This window comes from Xiphophorus couchianus, chromosome 11, assembly GCF_001444195.1.
Source record: "Xiphophorus couchianus chromosome 11, X_couchianus-1.0, whole genome shotgun sequence".
Classification (NCBI taxonomy): Eukaryota; Metazoa; Chordata; class Actinopteri; order Cyprinodontiformes; family Poeciliidae; genus Xiphophorus; species Xiphophorus couchianus.
Window position 1 is genome coordinate 2,818,554 of NC_040238.1, and position 21,818 is coordinate 2,840,371.

The 21,818-nt window shown below is 37.2% G+C and overlaps 1 protein-coding gene across 3 annotated transcripts; it reads right to left on the minus strand.

The window, feature by feature from the left end:
* Positions 1–859: 859 nt before the first annotated feature.
* rbm27 (RNA binding motif protein 27) lies at positions 860–21,667 on the minus strand. 3 transcript variants are annotated; one of them, XM_028031009.1, is made up of 21 exons: positions 21,467–21,667; positions 19,006–19,124; positions 17,531–17,658; positions 17,289–17,368; positions 16,543–16,745; positions 15,829–16,143; positions 15,124–15,351; positions 13,140–13,328; positions 12,432–12,578; positions 12,086–12,239; positions 11,216–11,369; positions 10,886–11,110; positions 9,737–9,865; positions 9,221–9,337; positions 9,017–9,091; positions 8,717–8,893; positions 8,435–8,539; positions 5,454–5,681; positions 5,289–5,372; positions 5,089–5,208; positions 860–3,167 (listed from the first exon to the last, which is right to left on the minus strand). In XM_028031009.1, exons 1-21 carry the CDS (start codon positions 21,523–21,525, stop codon positions 3,057–3,059), a joined length of 3,147 nt encoding a protein of 1,048 aa, XP_027886810.1. In that variant the 5' UTR covers positions 21,526–21,667; the 3' UTR covers positions 860–3,056. The 3 variants fall into 3 exon arrangements, with proteins under 3 accessions (XP_027886810.1, XP_027886811.1, XP_027886808.1); XM_028031010.1 differs by having other exon boundaries at positions 5,092–5,208; positions 9,734–9,865; XM_028031007.1 differs by having other exon boundaries at positions 9,734–9,865.
* Between the last annotated feature and the right edge of the window lie 151 nt (positions 21,668–21,818).

Genomic DNA, 21,818 nt, shown 5'->3' on the forward strand with positions numbered 1-21,818 from the left:
AGGACATGCACATTCTAACAATTCTTTTCAGTGTTTGGCAAATTTTGCATCCCTGAGAAGTTACAAGTACCTTCTAAAAACATTTTATTAAACTGTAAAATGTCTGCATATCAGATCTGCAAACTCTGGAGGTAGTATTAAAAAGAGAAGTTTTATCATTTGTTTCTTTTTTAAACTGTAGTCAGTTCTATTCACTGCTAAACAGAGGTCATGGATCAGGTAATTTCCAAACTATAAGCAGCTACTTTTTTCACAGGCACTGTTAGAAAAGAATATTTATAGTACACTTTTTATTTAAAAAAATAAAATAAAAATCTATGTAACTATCTCATGGAGATGTGGGATTTACAGACAGCAAGGAATTTTCTTTTCAAAGTTAGTACATGTAACTTATATTCACACACTAACATGAATATTTAGTACATTTTTACAAAATAAAAAAAGATACTAAATATTACATCATGCTGCTGTATGCTGAAGATGTAATGTCTTTGAAATGGGTGTTTAAAATGTGGTTACATAGGTAAACATTAGTTCAGTGCTTCACAGCAATGATAAATTCTCAAACATTTTCAACGTAAATACTTGATTTTGTAATAAAAAACTTGGAAGAATCTTAATGGAAAAAATGGAATTCTATTCAAGATAGATTTTGAATAGAATGTCACATTTTCTAATGTGTTTTAGCATTAAAGCTAAAACATTAGACATTTACAAAACATTAGAACTTTACCAATTATATCAATTATTTTAAAATATGTCTGAAAGTTCAAGCACATCAATATGTGGGTGATAATGCTCATAAATGCAGCATGGGAAGTAATAAAATAAAAAATACAATGAAGGAGACCACACATTATTTTAAAGGTAATGTTCTCTGGAATGCTTTTGCTTGTATCGTTTGTCTCCCCATGGCCAATATTCTCATCTTTTTGCTCAATTTTCTTTAATTTACTTTTTTTCTTTTCCAAATTCAATGATTTATATTTTTTTTCTTTCTTTTTTTTATCGTTTTACAAGCACCCCATTCCTTTGTCTTTATTGGCAAAAGCAAACATGCTAGTAAATTATAAATCCATTTATACAAATAAAATACATGAAGAAAATACACACACATCCTGCAAATATAAACAGTAACAAATCCAAAACTATTATCCAATAAACATTTTACATTTTGTACACTATTGGGTGATAGTAGCATTACAGAAGGTTGTACAAAAACTGGGAGATGCTCAGAATATGTTTACTCAAATGAGAAAAAAAAAAAAATCAAAAAACACAACACTTAAACCTCTTTTTGGCAAAGTGAAATGTAAAAATCTAAAATGAAACACATCAGGTTCTTATCAAACTTCACTGAGACTGAAACGTGTTTAAAAGTGTTCTGTAACCTCCTAAATTGTGCCACTATTGTGGAGCTAATGTATTTACAAGCAAGCAAAATTATGCCTGCTAATAAGTTATTCTCACCTTTAGCTTGGCTTCATTCTGGATATGCTCAACCGAGTTGAGTTCTGATTATCGAAATGTAAACAATTATCTGCTGAAGGGGCATTTAAAGTCATTTTGCTTTTATTTGAGCAAACTCCGCTCATCCCATCCAGATGACTTTGGAACACAGTATATGTTACAAAAAGGCAAAAAAAAAAAAAAAAAAACAGGAAGCAGAATCTTCAGTTGTCAAGCTTGCACACCTAAGCAGGTTTTGAACACTGACAATGTGAGGCAGCACTGCACTCATGCAAATAAGTTAGGGTGTGCTGCGTGACTCAAGTGTTTTCAAAAGTGTTTTAACAACTCAGAGCAGCTCTGAGAACTGGTTTAGAGCAAACGTTCTACTTAGATGCGAAGTAAAAGGAAACAAAACAGGGTGGACTGTTCAACACATAGGTAAAATTGTGCACTCATGTCTGACCTCTTCTACCTGATATACAATCCTGTCATTTGTGAAAAACAAAAATGACAACAAAAAAAAAAAATCCAAAGTTAACAGTAATTTCTCTTCAAAGCATTTACAAAATTTACAAAAGTAAATCACAAATCCTGTAAAAACTCAGCAATGAGCTGATAGTTTAAGGCAAAGAAATTACACATTTATATATATTTCTTTAATAAAATCAAAATGTTCAGTACTACATTCAAACACCTGTCTATGGATGTCACATTTGGGAAATAGGTGATCCGACCAACTCAACAAGTGAGGATTTTCCACCCTCTCCTAAACGCCTGTGTGGATGTGTTTTCACACCGAGTGGCACTGGACCGAGTGAGAAAGAAAATTGAAGTGGGAAAAACTGGGGATATATGCTACAAATCTGTCAGTTGACGCAGAAACTGTAATTTGTGAACACTGATCTGCTGCACCAGGATCCGTCAGTACCTGCACACTCTCTCTTATGGTTCAACAGAACCTCGATGTGCTGGGCGTGCCAAATCGAACATATGGAATCAAAAATACTTGAGATCTTTAAAAGATTTTTGGGTAATTACTGCCAAAAAATTCCACTGAGAGTAAAGTAAAATTGAAAACCATAGCAGGTACAACACAGTGCATCGATGTGGTGACAAAACATTAAATAAACAGACCTCTCTCTGGAAGCAATAGAGAGGTTTCTACTGGTGATGGAATGGGTGTCCCTGAACTGGGCGTGAGATTGTTTTGTTTTATCTTTTTTTTCCTTACAAAAAACTGGTGAGAAAAAGCTTAAATACAGTATGTATAAAAATACCTATTCACAGTAGACACAAATGTTGTGCATTACTGATATTAATCATCTGATAAGCACACTACAACATACGTAGATTTTTCTATCTATAAGAGCAAAACATTTATCACTCTCAGCAAAAGTGAGATGTTGTACATATTTCATCGAGGGATACAAAAACTAATGACCCTCTAAGCTTTTTTTAATTGTTTATCACAAAGAAAATATGTTTTCCTTTAATTCAAGTCTAAAATTAATGCAAATAAAAAAACTGTTTCCTTGTATGCAGGGTAAAAATAATAAAAAAAGAACTGAAACCACTGGAGGGCATGCAAGGACACATCAGTCTCCTTATCGTCTCCAAGACCGGCTCTCATTCTCGTCGTCTTCATCGTCATCTTCCTCCTCTTCTTCGTCCTCCCTCCCCTCTTCGTTTCCTGGGAGATACGAGCTTGCTTCCTTCTGTTCAAATCAAAACACACCAAGTAAGCATCTTTATGCTGTTCTGGTTTTAACATATTTTAGAAACGTAGCATCTCACTTTGAGAGAAACTTTACACAATCTGTAAAGTTTCTCTCAAAGAACTTTACAGTTCTTTTGAGAACCTTATGTTCCCTTGCTTTGTAAATAAAGGAAAGGAAAATTACAAAATATCTTAAGGAAAGAACATAAGGAGGCATGGAAGGACACAAAAAGGTTACAAAGTAAAAGCAGACTGTACTTTTACTTTGAAACTCAACAAAAAATGAAATAGATGGCTGAAATATAACAAGTAAGTTACAGACAAAATAATGAACAACTTAAGAATTTAAAGAGAATATATCGGATTTTATAGCCAGAGAGCCCAAAAAAATTATATTAATCGGATTTAAAAAAAAGAACATTCCAGTGTGTTTTGTTTTTTTAAAGCTTATGGCAAGTTTTAAAATAAATTGTGACACAAGAGTCTTTCCACAACAGAACAACCATCACCATATATGAATGAAAGCGTACGTAACGGCAAAGAACAGTAGTTTTCAACAGGAAAGGGATTCTTTTCTTGCCAAAAACAAAACATTATATCAACAGGAATATTTCTAATGGATATGTGCTTATTAGCACTGCTCAGAAAAGATAGATTGAGGTTTCCCAAAGTTATGCAGGCGAAGTGAGTAACAACACAGTTAATAGATGAGAAGGGTCGACTTGTGACAGTCTTTGCTTTTGAATTATGAAACGCTTTCACTGCTGACTTTTTTTTCAGAACAAATTTTTCAAATTGTTAAATCCTGCTAGCAATTTTAAATAATGAATACAAAAAATTCCTCTACCTTCATGGTACATATATTTTTACAGCATTAGATTTTATGTTCATCACCTAAAAACAGAAACTGACAGATGAAAGGTGGTCATGAGGAGTAAATTAAGCAAAGGAAAATTAAGAAAATGGCTTAAGGAAAGAACATAAGGAGGCATGGAAGGACACAAAAAGGTTACTTTAAAGGAAAAACAACACATGAAAGAAAGAAAAAAGGAAACGTATGACAAAGTAAATGTGTGCAGGTAAAGGAGGAAGGACACATGAAAGGATGGAATATGGACAATAAGGATTAAAAGGAGGGAAGAGAGGGGGCAGACAGATGGAAGGACGAACAAATGAGAAGGAAATGTGGGAAGAAATTACAAAGAAATAATAAAAAGAAAACATGACTGAAGGATGGAAAGTAGCAAGGAAAGCTGCAAGAAAGTGAAAAAGAAGGAGTAAAGATGGAGGATAACAGGTCATAAGGAAGAAAAGAATGACTGAAACACAGAAGGATTAAAGGAAGGGTAGATATAACATTTAGACTATGGCATAGAGAATAATTACAAATGCAAATATTTTTTTTCCAAACTCTTTCTCTTTTTTTCAGCACTTGGTCCTGGAAAAGTCTTGAACCAAATTTGTCTCAGACAAAAACATGTCCATGGATCCTGGACGTGGCTCTGTGAGAAGACCAACTGCATGCAGACTTAAGGAGATATAGTGATAGCTAAATGAATCCTAAAAACCAAACCTAACCTCGGAAAAAATACGTATATATATAAATACCCTTCTTAAAAAAAAGAGCCAAAGACATTAAAGTGATATGGTAAAGAATCCGTCCTTAAACAGCTAAAAGAAACCATAGTAGAAAGATTTCACCTGATTTTAATGCAGATTTACTCAAGAGGCTGGAATGCTCTTAGCACAGAGAGGTTCCCCCTCTCTGGGAGCCGCAGTGAAAAATTCACAAGCACTAAAAACATCCAACTCCAACCTGTGAATATAACTAAAACTTCAGAAAAGTTCACCAACTTTTCTGAAAACATGTGTCAAAGCATAAAGCTTGGTCTGAACTGAGTGTGCATGATGTGCCGTACCGCCTTCTCCTCGTCTTTAGTCTCTTCCGCCTCAGGTTCAGACGTAACGGATGATGACTTGGGCTTGTACCAGGAAATCTGCAGAACGCGACCTTTGAACTTAGCTCCCTGATTTGCTGCCTAGAATACAAAATACACTTATTATTTTCAAAACATAAAAAGGACAAAGAATCTGGCATCATTTGGAGCGTGCAGCTTACATTCTCCGCTTCATTTCGTGTCTTAAAGGTCATGATAACAGTGTTGGCATCTTGGTAACGCAGTTCTTCAATTTCCCCAAATTTCTGAAAGAAAGAGAAAAAGCTTAGCACAACAATTACAGACAATTCCTGCGGACAGTTCTGTGAAATTATGGAATTACACACCACAAAATGAGGCATTAGCTCTTCCTTTTCGTCCTGCGTGATTCCTAAAATAGCGAGCGTTCTGGGCCTGTGGTCGACGACCATGCGGTTTACGACTCCACCGCGAGCCATCATCTCTCGGCTTCGGCTCCTGCCGCGGCCCGCGTGCATCGCCCCGGGATCCGGCGCCATCTTCCCTCGGCCTCTGCCTCGACCCGTTGGTGGGATGATGAGACCGAGTCGCTTCGCCTAAAGAAAAGAAAGAGACTGTTTGCTTATTTTCTTCAAGGCACAAAGTAACTAAATTGGAAAAAAAAAGCATGATAGTTTTCAAAATCATATCAGATAACTATATCACTAAATTATTAAACAGAGGTATAACAATAGCATAAGCAGCATCAACAGTTAATTCATTTCTTAAAGTCATTTATTTATAAGTACTGTTTGTTAATCTTTTCCAACACCAGTAGCATGATTATGTTTAACAATTATCTCTCATGATTTACTTTCATTTCTGAAGAGGATCTGAAGACCCCACAATGATCGATTTGTGACCCCTAATTGGATCTTCACCCCAACATTTGCAAGCAGTGTGTCAGAGAATATTCCTACACAAACAGCATCATGAGGACCACCAAAAACAGCAGACAGATCAGGGATGAAATTGTAGAGAGGTTTAAACATGATTTTCCACTACAGCCTTTAACATAGAGCCAGAGATACAATAGAAGGGGTCTGCTCAAAGAACGTTACTGTTAGAATGGCCTAGTTAAAGTTGTGAACTAAATCATATTAAGAATGTGTGGCTAAATAGCTCAAGGTCAGTCAGATTTGACTGCAAGTGTCTACACAAAGCAAAGCTAAATGAGAAAAAATTCGATATCTGTCCAAACCTGGTAGTAGCATGCCACACTTTTCAGAAACCTATGAATTATTTTCATTCCACTTCACAATTAAGCAATTATTTAACTTTGCCTATCACATAAAATTCAAATTAAATGCATTTAAGAAAAAGTTTAAGGGGTGTAAATACTTTTGGAAGGGCCTGTATGAGTTCTGCTCTCCCACTTCACCATTAGTTGTCCCTCCTCCATTTTTAACATGACATCTCACTTCTTAACCACTCCACAACCTAACAGCCCGTCTCTTCTCCATTTGCCCTTGCCTCACTTCTGCCTTTAATTGTCATTCTGCGATTTTCCGACACAGACCAGCAGCTCAAACTTTAATGAGATGGGCCCACATCAGTGTAAGGACTTGTGTCTGATTTGGCTTCGTTAGCGGCTACTCCTCTGGGGTTGCTTAAGTGGCTGCAGTTTAATGTGCAGAAAGAGGTTTGGGCTTGGATGGATGAGGCGGGATGGGGGGGCAGAGAATATGCATTTTTAACAACCAGCTAATTAAGGACCGCTGGGATGAAGCAAGGAAGAGGGACATAGGGTGTTGCAAACTAAAGCTAAGTTGATGTTATGCTGATTGAGGGACTAAACCCATTAGTGTCTATATTTACAGTACATTTAGATGTACACTCACTCTGGATGGTCTGGGAAAAGTGATCAAAAAGGACCCTGATAACACTAACATGAATAAAAAAAACAATAAGTTGTTGCAGCAAACACAAAGAATGTTCTGACTAGATTTGATCCCAGCTTTGCAGACACTTGGCATTTTTTCACCCCACTTGTCTTAAACACTCTCTTGTTGTTTTATTGCTTATGCTTGTTTGTTTTAATACACAAAAACCATTGTGCACTACTTTAGTGCAAAATGCTTTAAAGCAGTGCACTGAAGCAGTGCAGCAATCAAAATTAATTCACAGGACTCAGGAGTGCAAAACCGTTAAAATATTTGAAATATAGACCTTTTAATGGGCGGGCATTAGGGTAATTATTTTTAGCTTTATATCATTATATCATTATCCTCTCATCAAACACCTACCCAGAGTGATCTCCCATGGCAACCATTTGGGGGTGTCTAAAGCCTGTTCCCATTTCCCTAAAGCTCTGCCTTGGAGGTTCAGCTCCCAGCCACAGGACACCCCTCTCACACTCAACTCCCTCAGACTAGCGGCAGCAGCAATTAGCAAACAGCTGGAACTGCATCTACTGAGCTCTGCTTTAAAACTGCAGTTTGGAAAACTAAAAGAAGTCAATGAACGGCTACAGGCTACAAACTGAAGGCTATTATATCAGCACATAGACTGACTACATAACTTATTACATCTTGCTACACCAGGATCACTCCAAATACATACATATTTTTCCCCCTACGGTTTGTTTATCCAAATCAGAATGATGATGAAAATCAATGTTCCACCCTATTATGCAATCTGTTTAGTACTCCAGTAGAAGTAAAGGTTTTTCTGTTGCTTTTCTTATTTACGTAAAAAAAGTAATTTGATCCTGTAGGTTTTTGCTTTACGTCTCAATACTGGGATGCTGTAGCATGTTCACTCAAGGTCATCACACCTTCAGTCTCATACTGATTCAATAGCTTTCTCTCTCTTTCCCCTAAAGTTTTAACTGAACCCACATTACTGACTCAAATTATGTCTTTTTCGCATAACAAGGCAAACTGTTATGTCTGACAGAAGCTGAAGAGCTCAATAAAGACCAAGTCAGCTCTTTTATTTATTTTGTGTTAAGGTTTTGGTTTATATGTTTACTTTTGTTGCATATTTATGCATGTGTGGGAAAAAAAAAGTAAAAAAAAAAAAAAAAAAAAAAAGAGTAATCTTATCAGTAAACTTCCTCTGTGACATTTCTAAGAATCACATCCTCAAATTCAGCTTGCAGAAACCAAAAATGTCTGATGTTGTCTGTGTGTGTTTGTGGTCCCTGTTTGGGGAACCTTAATATATATGAGGCAACACTCCGGTTGTTCAGATTAGTATTAATGAATTTTCATTTTACTCCTTTAAGGTTGATTTATATCAACAAATTAAGCATTAAATGTACTTTCAGGACTGTGTTTAGAAAATGATGTCAGTGTAAATTTTGTACCTCCACCCGTAGCTCCACAAGTTTTCTCTTAAGGTCTGTTGTGTCTTCTCCAGAGCTAATTTTTTTATGAAAGTCTAATTCAGCATCGAGCAACTCCTTCTGGGCCTGATGAGAAAACCAAGACATATAAAAACACCCTGATTATCTGGTCGTTTACTCAATAAAGTAAGTCAACGGAAGAAAAGAAAAGAGATTTTAAGGATTACCAAAGTACCATTACTTATGTTGTATAGCTTAAAACTTAAAAATATTTGTACAGCATACACATGTCACTAAACTTACATCAGTTTTAGTCTTAGGTTGGCTGTGGTTGGTTTTGCCACTTGAGACCTGAGAGGTGGGGTTCATTTCATTCTGCAGCTGGGTAATCTTCTCTGTTAGCTCCTTGAGAGTTTTCATAATGTTGGCCCGCTCTTCGGGCTTCATCGCTCGGTTTTTCTCCAAGCGGTTGATCAGAGCCTTAAGGAAAAGCAGTAAGAGGAAAATGAATTAAATGCAATTAAGAACACAAGGCAAGAGAAAACCTTAGAGCAAAGGTCGCATTAAAACCCAGTGGACAGAAAACAAAAGAGGGCATGTTACTTTCTGACACTCGATCTGCGTCTTCAGCATCTCCTGTTTCTTTTTCCTCATGTCTTGTTGGAGTTTCATCGCCTCCTACAACAGAAAACAAACCCTTAGCACACTACTAGCTATCAGTAAAAAAATATTTCACAAACAAAATACTCAATCTTTTGCATCTATTCTGGAATATGTTAGCAAATAAAAAATATATATGCTACTTACTTGCTTCTTTTTAATAGCTTCCTGCACTTCCAATGCTTTTCCAGTTTTCCCAAGGCTCTTTGAGGAGGATTTGGCAGCAGTGGCTGCGTAGGGGCCTTTCTGGGTGTTTGGTGCCACCTATGTGTCACAAGAAGAAGAGGAAAAAGAAATAGAACCACATAGGTCATCAAAACAGGAATACACACAGCTGTAAACCTTTCGTCACAGTGAAGGCATTGCCTGCTTGGAATGCAATCCTAAAAAATGGCTCGTAAGGAACTTAATGAAGCTTAAAATAGTGCAGAAGATGACATATTCTAAAAACATTAAAGACATAAAAGCTTTTTAATTTTGCCATCACACCTTACATAACTTCATGACATGCAAACCTTCCTGATGTCTTATGATGTGTAGAGTACCACTGTGGTTCAGTACAGCCATATAAAGCTGCATCATTAGTTAAATGATATATCTCTACACAAAAAACGTCAGCAAACTTATTTTTGTATACTGATGAGGAGAAGAAAAACGTACAACGAGAGCGTCAGAGCTGGGATTCATGCCGTCAGTCTTTGTTGCGATTGTGGTTCCAGGTGCTGCATTCAGGTGATGCTTGGGTACAGTATTGTTCAGCACATAGGCACCTGGACTGTGTTGTTTAATCCCCTGCAGAGACATTACAAATGGCAAAAAAAGAAAAAAAAATTACAAATTTTAAGAAATTCAAAAAGAAATCAACTGGCAACCTGAAATTGGATGACTATTAGCTTGATCAGCAGAGTCTGCTGATGTTTTCTTCACTGACTGTTTGCAAACTGAAATCTGTCATAGTTTTCTGTGGACAGATATGAACTGTCTATCAGAGAAAGAACCATTTGTGCACTTTCCTGAGTTGAAGAATCAGAAGTCTTTGATATGGAAGTTATTTCTAAGGTAAGAAGACTTACAGCATTTTCAGTACGAGTGTCATTCTTAAAAATAATGAGACCGAGGCTTCAGCGTTTGCACCACTCTGCCTTGCTGCAGCTTTTCTCAAAACAGCACTGTCAGAAAATCAATAGCATTTAAAGCTTCACTTTGAAATGTTATGAAGCGTTTCATTGCTCCAGTCTGCAATGTTTTGCAAAATTCACCGTGCATGTTGGTCAATGTGTGTGCATACATATAAAGGCATTTCTGGAAAAAAATGTTTAATTCAGTTGAACAAAGAACCTAGTTGTACTTTTGCTGCATAAGTGATGCTAAAAATCAAGTGTAAGATCATTTTTAAGGTGATGCAATCATTAATTACATCACCAATCAGCAGCAGGTTAAAATAACCGCACAGTCTGAATTTTTAATTGCCACTGCCAGGAGTTCTGCTTCATTTGCTGAATTATTTTGGCTTTATTTGGCCGCCAGGTGTCGCTGTTTTTAAACAGGCCTAAGAACTAAACATGAGACTCTTTTAAAATGTTTTTTCAGAAAGTGAAAAAAACATTTCAACCTCCATCTGTTAGGGATCATCCTGGAAATGTTGGCTTTCTTTTGGAAATCTCTGACCAAAGGTAGGAATCTTCACACACAGACTGCTGTTTAAGGCACAACTTTAGCTGTATAAAAATCTATGTTGTACCAAAGCTCCATCTCTCTCCTTTTGAGATGAAAGTTTTTTTTGATTCTTTAGTGTTAGCTCTTTAAACTAACCTTGTGCATGTTGCTGTGCGGCAGGCCTTGGCCTGGCACCGACCCGGGCCCCTGGCTCCCTGAGGTGGGCTCCTGACCAGTGGTGTTGGTGCTGGGCTCCCGGTGCCAGTACACACGGATGAAGCGGTTGTTGAGGACGGCCTCGATGCTGGATATGGCCCGTCTGGCCTCTTCGTTCTTTGTGTACTGGATCAGAGCGGCCTCTGGATCACCGCCAAACACAACCTAGGTAGAGAGTGAAAGTGAACTGGTCAGCAGAACATAAAGTTCTCTATTGCTTTCATCGTTATCACTTTTCATCTGCTTTATTGCATCCAATAAATACTGCACCTGTATATTGACGATAGTTCCAAACTTGCTGAAGTGTTCATTGAGCTTGGTGATGTTATTCAGCTCCCGTGGGATCTTGCGCACCTCCAGCTTTGTGTTCACGTAGTGGTTTCTCTTTGGAAAAATATTCTTATCTTGACCAGCAAAATTTGGCCTGAAACAACAGAAAAATTGCAACAAAAGCAGTGATGTTAATCTTAGAAATAACTTTGTTTTGATAAGAGCTGACTTTTGGGACCAAAAGAACAAATATCCCTAAAGAAAATTCAAAATGATAAGAAAAACTCATTGTAGACAGATTGTATGTATTAGTTTTCCTTCTTCTCTGTTCCAAATTCATTAATTACACAAAAATATATTTTATGTTTAAATATAAAATCAAGTTTATGTAATCTTAATTACAGATTACACAAACTGTAGTCAAGATTATGCTTTATAATAAAGTTTTAATATATATTTTTAATATAGTACAGCATCTGCAATTGAATACTAGAAATACATTCATGTGGAAAAAAATGGATATCCTATGACAGCATGTTTCTTTATTCTAACATATTTAATATCCACATGATCCAATGAAATATTCAAGAAATAAAAACAACAATAACTAGCAATTCAAACTAATAAGAAAACCTTTTTTTAAATGTTTGCACTATGCTTTATATTTTACAAACACCATGATTAAATTGTCCAAGGTCTTCATAAGGAAAGATGTAGCAGCTTTGTGTCTGGTAAGTAATTTTAAGAATCTTAAAGATCTTCTTTTTTTTAAATAAACCTTTCCAATGTAGGGAAAATGTGGCTTCTGTGTTTCTCTTATTCTGTTATTCTATATTTTCTTCATGTTTATGTGAATCTTTGACTCCTTACTTCTCCATCCAGGGTTTCTTAGCTGCTGGACCATCCCCCATACTGGCTCCCATCGTTCTCTTCCTGCTGTCCTGTTCAGTGCTGAAGCGAGACACATTATTTCCAGGAGAGTTGGATCCAGTTGCTGGCTCTGTTTGGATCACTATGTTGGCCGCTAGAAGAGGAAATAGAAAGACAAGACATGCTTTTTAGTGAAAAAGTAATAAATCAAAAGATGTCGCATTGACTGCATTTCATCTTTATTGTTTTGGAGACACAGTAATAATATTTTAGGATTTATGTGGACGGCGTGGAATAAACTTGATTTTCTGAAGACTGGGTCATTTAGTAAGACCCCAATTGTTACCTCTGGATCCTTGTCCTTCGCCGGAGGTGAGGCCAATGAGGTTGGAGCGTTGGGTCTGAACTCGGGGAATAAACTGGCGATAAGAATTACGACCCGCAGCCGTCAGTCCTGGAGATTCTGGGTTGTAGCCTTCCGGATCATAGTTATCTAAAAAGAGATAAACATTCATTTACAAAATGGAAGTAATGAAGATTAAAATATTTTACTTACTAAAACCTAAAGTAAAGCTGGAGCTTCCAGATATGCCCAAGTTTTTAAAAAAACACCTACATATAAAATAAAATAAATGCTAATGATTATTAGTGTGAGCTGTAGCTTAATGTGGTAGAATTAAAACAAGAGATCTGAAAGCAAATAAGTTCAACTGGAACAGAAAAATATATTTTGTACAACTATCAGGAATCTGAAGTATGGAAGCTGCAAACTGTCACATTAGAAACACTTGTCTTTAAGATTAATAAACACCACCACCTTATGGCCAGCAAGGGATACTGCAACACTCAAAGAACATGCAAAGAAGCTCATCCACAACATAATAAAACAAATAACCAAAATCCCCACAGTGTGTAAAACATACTTTAGTCAGCAGAAAAATCTACTGTGTGAACAGAAAAGTCAACATAAAGAAAAAGAAGAGAAATAAAGAATGGAAACTGAAACAAAAAGCCACACAGTCCCAATCTGAATAGGAAAAGCATTTCTGCTTACATTCAGACTGGACATATTGGGGCCGCAGAGACACAGATGAGGACGAGGGAGGAGGCTGAGGGGGAGCAGGAGGAGGAGGAGGAAGAGTAGGTGGGAGCCCGACTCCAGGTGGTCCAATGGGGGGAGAAGAAGTGATTGCAGATTGATGGTTGGGGGTATCGATCCTGCTGGTAGCTATCAGTGGAGGTCCTGGGGGAGACAAAGGTCCAATTCAATGTCTCAGATGTATCGCATGTACAACAGTGTATGAGGTTGTTTTCTACACTGAAAAATTAATTCACTCTATATAAAAACCAGGAAATATTGGAACTCCAATAGTTTTTATATAAAATTTACACAGACAAATGGAAAAACATCTATAGAAATATGAGGTATAATCTCTTTAAAGTTTTAAAAGATTCCTAAATATTTGGGCCAAAACCTAAAGAGTAGAAGACCCATGAAAAGTAGCAACCACAACCAATAAGTGAGAGCATAGAACTGACCCAGAAATCCACCAGAACTCAGAAAATGTACAACTAAAGTCTAGAAGATTTTGTTCACATCTTGACTCCAACATTCATCCTGAGGAGATACCATTATTTACAAACACTGATTGACAATTGACTCATGCAAAGCAGATAGAGTCTCTCCATATGTGAAATTTGCAGTCAGTTTATGCATGTTTGGAACAGATGTTGAATGGCAGTGTTGTCCTTTTGGGTTAGTGACTGAGTAAAGCCCCATATTTTTATTATTATTGTCTTTCTCTCTCATATTGCATCTGTTACTCAACATTACTAAGCTTATTAAAATTTTGTTGCTGAAATAACACCACAAAAACACAACTCAAATGAGTTTCAACAGTGTTGATGTCACAATAACAGGGTTTCTACAAAATCATGTAACAATATTCCAGAGTTTCCCAGATTTAATTTTATAGTATCTTGAATCATTTACTTTATTCTGAAAATAAGAAAAAAAGTTCATTACTACATTACAGCCTAGGAGGAAGGTTATCTATATAAACCTTGAAGAAAATGCAACTGGAAGGACAAAGGAAATGATTCAGAGATGTAAAGAAGGACAAAAAGAAGGACACAAGGGAAGAAGGACAGAAGTGGGAGTAGAAATGAAGGAAGAAAGGATGATAAGAGGAAACAGGAAAAGACATAGTTAATGCAATGATGAAAACAAGAAAGGAAGGAAGGCAAGAGAAAAGCAAGAACACAAGGCAGGAAAGGCCCAAAGGAAGAAAGAAAAGACACAAGTACTCAAGGAAAATTGAAGGAAATAAAGAAGCAAAGACAAGGGATGAGATAAGAAGTGGACAGAAAGACAGGGAATAAAGAATAGAATGACTTAAAATAGAAAGAAGGGGAAAAAGCAGGATAGAGTAGAAAAAAGAATATAATGAACACATAAATGAAGATAACAGAAATAAAACGACAAAAAGAATGAATGACAAAAGGAGGGACACAACATTTGGGCAAAAGGACACGGAACAATACCTGGAATTACTAATATTTACTGGGTTTTTTAATATAATAATAATATTCTGATCTTGAAATTACTAAAACCAAATTCCAGACATTTCCAGACTCTTCCAAACTGAGTAGAAACCCTGGAATAATAACGTAGATCAAGTGACTGAATGCATCTGAGAAAATTAGGAAACATCTACAGAGCCTCAGCTGACAGCACACACTGACATGTGACTAAAGTTTATTTGCATGTGAAGCTGCTAACTGCATTGAGTGTTAAGGGGCTAACACTTCAGGTCTTAAAGGGCATTGTTAGGCTCATCTAATTACTACAACTAAATTCTGATGAGCCAGGATGATTATTTATACCAGGGTAGCGAGACCAATTGTAGGCGGGCTAAACACAAAGAAACTGTTTTTAAGAAGACACATGATGTTGTCATGATAAAAAAAATAAAAATAAATGTCAAAGGAGGATACAAAAAGAAAAAAGATACAAAATAAGTGTCACTAAAACTCACCTGTCATTGGGAAGACACCTGGTGGTGGTGGCTGGGAATAGGGGGGCATTGCTGGCATCCTGAGTGAGGGGGGCGGCTCAGTGATGGGGGGCATGGGCAAGCCGCCAGGAGGCATGACGGGAGGAGGCGGAAAAGGAATCATTTTGGGCAGGGTGACGTCATCAACGATGAGAGGGTCGCTGCCGTGGTCGAAGGGACACAGGTCACCCAGGACGCAGAATCCTTTCTCTGTTTGAGCAAAAAAGACACAAAAACATAAGTCAATCCTAACAGGTTCCATTCCAAATTTAAAATCTACCATAAGAGTATCAACACTGACCAAGGTGACTAAATAAAAAGCAAATGTTGAGGACAAAAGGTAGGTTAACACATCCAGTGTGCGTTTACCCCACAGCCTCATTAAAGCAGCAGGTCTCCAGTGGCTGTTTGAGCACTGTGACAGCAGAGAGCTGCAGGGACGGAGGGTTAAGTTTAAACTCTCCTGTGTGTGTGCAGAGCAGGCCTAGCGCTGTGCAGCCTCCCACTGGGGACAAAGGACAGAGTGCTAAACAGTGGTCATTAGTAAAGAGACTCAACAAGGGCCTGAACCCTTGAGGGAAAGTGAAACGCCAGCTTTATACTAACCTAATACAGCTAAATTTTTCTAAGTAAGACCTTCAACGGTGCTCCCCCTTTTTTTTACAAAAACTTAAACTCAGCTCCTACCGTCATAGTCCCTGCATCGCTGCTTGAGCGGAGTATTCTTGCCGCCAAAGGGCTTTCCGACACCATCTTGCCGCTGGGCGATGTAGTAGCTGGACCAGCTGTCTGTAGTGCTGTCGGGCAGGTGAGCCGGCGTCACAACAGGAACCCCTCCAACTGCTGAGACCCCAGCAGACGAGGTAGCAGAGGAGAAGGGATGCAGAGGGGTCGGAAGGGGCAGTAGAGGCGGTGGATGCTGCTGCTGCTGGGGGACAGATGTTTGCGAAGCGTTGTATCCATCATTGTCTTTTCTTTCCACCTCAAACTTTGACTTGAAATCTGTTAAAAACAAGACGAAACATTTGAAAAATCTATCGATAAACCTAATCTAAGACAGAAGAGTTTAAAGTGCCATTTCAAAAATAGCAACTTCTCGCAATACACAAGCTTAACCTTGTGGGTAATTTATCCAATTCCAACCCATGTTATGGAATCCCCAATGATGTGACTGCAAAGCTGTCCACATTGTCCTATTAAGTCTCGACAATGCAACTAAAAACAATACGATCCGCTACATTCGATCTTCTCTAAACAGTCCAAACCAGCTCAGCTCCACGGTGCTCCTGGCAGCTCTTTACATTACTGATGCACAGTTAAAGAGCAGCTGCACACCTGGGTCTGGTCCCCTGTGACTTTATCTCGGCTTGTGTGGGAACACTCGCTTCGTTCCTCTCTCACCTCTGCCTCCTCTGTGCTCCCGGTCCCTGCTCTTCCCTCGGCTGCCGCTCCTGCTCCGGCTGCGGCTCCGGCTGTAGCTCCTCCCCCGGGGGCTGCCTCTGCGCCGCTCGTGGCGCTCTCGCTCGCGGTGGGCATCGCCGACTTTGCTGTGCCGCTCGAAGTCTCTGCGTTTGCGCTCATCTCTCCTCCTGTCTTCGCGGCTCCTGCAGGGTTTATTAGAGGGAGTGTTCGAATGACTTACCTGCGCCATAACTGCTTTGGATGAAGCAGTTAGCCGAGCAATTTTCCAACAGGAAAGACTTTTGATAAAGGTCTTAATACCTTTATCAAAACGGCCTAAAGGGGCCTTTCAATAAATTACAATGTCATCCTTCCATCCAAGATTAATCTGTTCTGGGTCTTAATCCAGTTGGCAAGTATCTCAAGCAGTTAAAAAGTTGTTTCAATTTAATATTCATTTCTGAAAACTTTTTTTATTGTGATTAAAGCTAATGAAAACTTTAAGGGAGGTTTATATATATATATATATATATATATATATTTATCACAATAGGGATTTCTACTACAGAAATGTGTTATTTAGGCCTGTCGCAAAGGGGGCGACATATTGGCATTTATGTCAAAGAGACTGCCAATATGTTTTGCAGATGTTAAGTACAATAACACACCTCTCTATTCATGAGGTTCCGAAGTAGCCATAGAAATATAACAACATATGAAGAACACAGTTGAAGCCACAGCCTTGCCTGGATTCGTTGAAGTCAGCGCGGTTTCTCAGGGGACTTCTCCTGCGTCTGTTTTCTCTCTCTTCCTCTGGAGTTTCAGCCTTCAGGGAAACAATGATTATGTTACACAGGAAGAGATTTCAAAAGATCAACAATTCAAATATAAATTTGTTTTGATGTAAATATTAAGCAGATAAGGTAGCTCCTCTCTTTATGGAAATTTAAACTAATTTTGGAAATGTGTCCTTGTCCACTGTTCTTACCTCAACAACATCAGCCTTGAGCGGAGCTGGTTTCACCTCCTCTTTTGGACCCTCCTTGGCAGCAGGGTTACCCAGGTAGCTCTTCGTCGTCAACGACTCAAAAAGTTTATCTACAAATCCTATGGTTTCTAGAAAAGCAAAATTAAAGCAATTAACATGTTTTTATTTTGTTAGATGTGTGGCTAGTTTTATAGTTGGACTGAATAATACTCTTCATTGATGATATGCCTATTGTCCTGTTAGAAACCAATCACTTTATTCTATGCTTTCTATGTTTAGCCCAGTATAATACATTACAATGTCATATAGTACAAAAACAATGTTAATATGTAAATATATGAAATATAACAAAATCCTAGATTTTGTTATAGTACAATAACATGTTTTTCAGCCACTGGAGAAGCAATTGGTGAATATCTGTAATGTTATATGATATAAACAAACTCAAAGACATTATTTTTGTTTTTACCATTTGCCATGCAGTAAATAATTTCATCTTATATGTGGAAGCAAACTTCAGCATACTTTCTGAAAATAATAGTGTTTGGATCACAAGTCACTGTTATATGCGAGTAATATAAAAAAACATAAAATAAAATCAAACATTTACAGCACTGTCTGCCTCTAGAGGTCATACGGGAGATAAGCTAACTTACAGCTTGGAAACATTATGGTTTATTTACATTAAGCCATTTTGAAGCATGCAAATTTCTCACGCTCTGAACATCTAGGTTTGACTATCCATCACTGACGCAAATTACTTTTATCATTTCTTACAAGGCTTACTACAAATCACTCTGGAGATAATCTGAAACAATGCTGTGTTTGATATGTAACCAGTTTAACCTTTTGAGAAAGCCAGAACTTTTTCAAATACTACTTTTGCATGAAGTGGGTAAATATATTTGAGTTTTTTTAGCATAAATTACTTGACATGTCTTTCTGGATGAGCCAATTTATCAAAAACTCTCCCAAGCAATATGTTAGAATTATTATTTTTTTAAATTACCCATATTTTCAAAGTGACCCAAATATATTTAGCCATGTGACGTACCAGTGATATTTTCCTTTGATTGGAAGGTCAAATAAGGAAAACTCTTATTTCTCTGCCTGTCAAATGCATCAAAATATGAGAACTTTTACTTATTTAGTCCATAAACGCAACACCAAATGACTAGTACCTAAACTAATACCTCTGAAAAGGGAACATGCCATTCTTTTATGGTCAACATTTAATTACTGAATTAAAATACATTTCTAACTCAGTCACTATTTTTTAAACTATAACTTCCCTTATTGACTTCCACCATAACAGAGCAGGGGACAACAAGGGGTGAAAGACTAAACTAATTGTTTTTAGTTGTTTTTTTTCCCCATTTCAGCTAACTGAGAAAGCAACCCCATTTTTTTAAATAAGAAAAGCAGGTCTCTCTGCATCCAATCAGCTTAAAGGAAGCTTTATGCAAACTTCTTACCCTTTTGTAGGAAGACATCAAGCTGGTCAGCACAAAGCGCTTTCAGCTCCTTCTCTGGTTTGTCTTTCTTCACAAGAGCCACTACGTAGTTGGCCAATGCAGCAGGATCAGCATCACATCTGCAAGTCAGAAGGGATGTAATGTTTATTCAAAAAGTCTAAACCATGTTTAAATTGAGCCACATGGCTTAGGCAATTTCTTTGTGAAGTTAGTAGATTAGCCAGTTATTAATGGTTTATGTCATGTTGATTTTAACAAGTTGCAGAAAAATATAAAGATGAGAAGCTGTGAAAATTTTCAACTTTAAACTAAGGAATCTGACAGCTTGAGATGGGTTGTTTCCATAATAGGTAGTCTAATGCCTCAGAAAAAACATAACTGTACCAGTCACTTGTTTGGTAATGCACAACCAGACAGGTAAAACATTTACCAATATGCACACCCATTTATATCCATAGTTTTAGATTGCATTATTGCTTGAAATAAAACTTGCTATCAGGCATTAGCCAGATATTTAAGACAGAGGAAGACTGGAGATCATTAGATGCAAATATAAGACTTATTTAACCCCGGCAGTGGAATGCCTGTGTGCCGTTTTTCCACTGTATTTTCCTGGGGTGAGAGTTAAGAGGTTAACAAGATTACACTTTAAAACAGTTTAAAGAAAGGGTCCAAAATACACTCCACCTACACAACAAGTACAAACAGACCCAAAGCATCTTGACTCGCAGCTTTTTACAACAGTTTAAACTTTCCAAACACACATACAAAAACTGTTGGCCAACAAGCTAAACAAATATTTAAGAACTATCAGTGTTTCCATGAACTCTAAAGCATCAAACCAAAAACAACTTGATGTTTATTTTTTTGTTATCCTTACAGGCAAAAAAAACAACAAAAAAAACTACTTTTAAAAGAAACAAATACATCTTTGTTTATTTTCAGATCATTTTTGACATCCAAATTGTTAAGCATAATGTATTTTAGAGTCATGTACAGTCACCCATAAATCTAAATTAATGGGTGATTAATTTACATTAATTATCTATTGTTCACTGTTTTATCAAATCAGAATCCAACAACTAAAAACATACAGAATGTCCCCCTTCTATTTAATTTTTTTTTTTTAAATACATATGAAGCTCCTTTAAAAGGTATTCATCTGTACGGTGTACCGCTGCAGCAACATTTTCAAGTCATATGTGAGAACACTTCATGGAATTAACAAAAATTAAAGACAAATGTGGAAACGATTTATGAAGAGGGCTAGGACTGTGAGATCTGAATTTCATTATCAAAGAATTTCAGCTTAAGTCACAAATTTCATCGCAATTTTAATGATTGCAATATTGCAAATAAAAAATAACTGATTTGAAACATGTATAAGGTTGTATAATATCAGTTATTCATACTTTCTAACTTTTTATGCCAGTGTTGTATTTGGCCAGTTGGATGAACTTTTTCTCCTTTTGAGACCACATCTGATCAAGATGGTACAGATCAAGATGCTAAAGCTCAAGAAAAGAGGTGCAAATATTATGGGAATGGAAAAAACCGAGTTAGTTTGCTTACTAGTATTTACAGCTGATTAGCTCTGATTTCTCTTGTGATGTCATTGACTCAAGTAAACACAAAACAGAAGTAGTTGCTTTCTTCAATGCACATTTTAGAAACAATCATGTTGTGAAATGCATATGTAAAAATCCATACTTCGTTAACCAGATGGATTTTTATCGTAAGTGAACGTTTGTAGCAGATCACTGGACAGTATCTTTAAAGGCTCTTTGAAAAACTACTCTACTTAATCATAAAATTCAATGCAAACAACTTGAAAACATTCGGCACGCCACAGAATTATGATCAAGCTACAAGTCAATGAAGGTCACAAATTCACAATTTAATATTCATCACCACTGACTCTTCCAGACAATTATTAATTTTTTTTTTTTTTTAGAAACATCTGTTTCCATAGAAAACATCAAACCGTAGCAATGGTCACTAAAGTGGTCAACTAGATTCATTTCGTTTCTAAAAACCCTTAAAAACGTCTGCGTACATACAATTAACACTCGAGTGTGTAACTATGGTAACTCAAAAAGTCAAGTTACTAGCTTAAAACGGACTGCAGCGATGTACATCTAGCTTGTACTGCAGCCACAAGTAGAAAAATAACCACAAGTGTCTTGTCTTAAAGCTTAGTGATATCCTACAGGGTCGTGATAAAGTAACAGCTTGTGCTCCAAATCTAACACCAAATTATTGCAAAATTGTAGTGAAAAACATATGCAACTACCCCAAATGAGGCACGTTAAACGTGGATTTCCTGAGCTAAGTGAGCAAGGATTATAGCTGCTCTCTTCCTCCAAAGGCCCTGATTACAGCACGGCTCCAATGATGCTTTGGTCAGGCTCGCCAGCTAACGTAGCATGCGAGCTAAATGTAATTTCAATTCAATACTCACATCGGCTCCAGGAGTTTTGCCAGCCACGACTTGAAGGCTTCCACATTTTCTATGATCATTGTGAAAAAGACTTTAATACTGCCTAGAAATAGAAAATGTGCTTCGTCAACCCTACTTTCATCGTCTATACATTTATAAGCTTTTAGGCCTTCTGTCTTCTCTACTGGCAGGTCGCACGCACTGTTTTACGGCATGGCAACACGAGTCGAGTTGTCGTAACGTAGGCCTGACGAGGGACGTTGTAATATGTAATATAAAAGCGTCGACTTGAAAATGATGACTAAATATTAACACAAGCAGATTCACATATTATTTTAACATTAGCAAAACCTTACATATTTAGATCAAGATA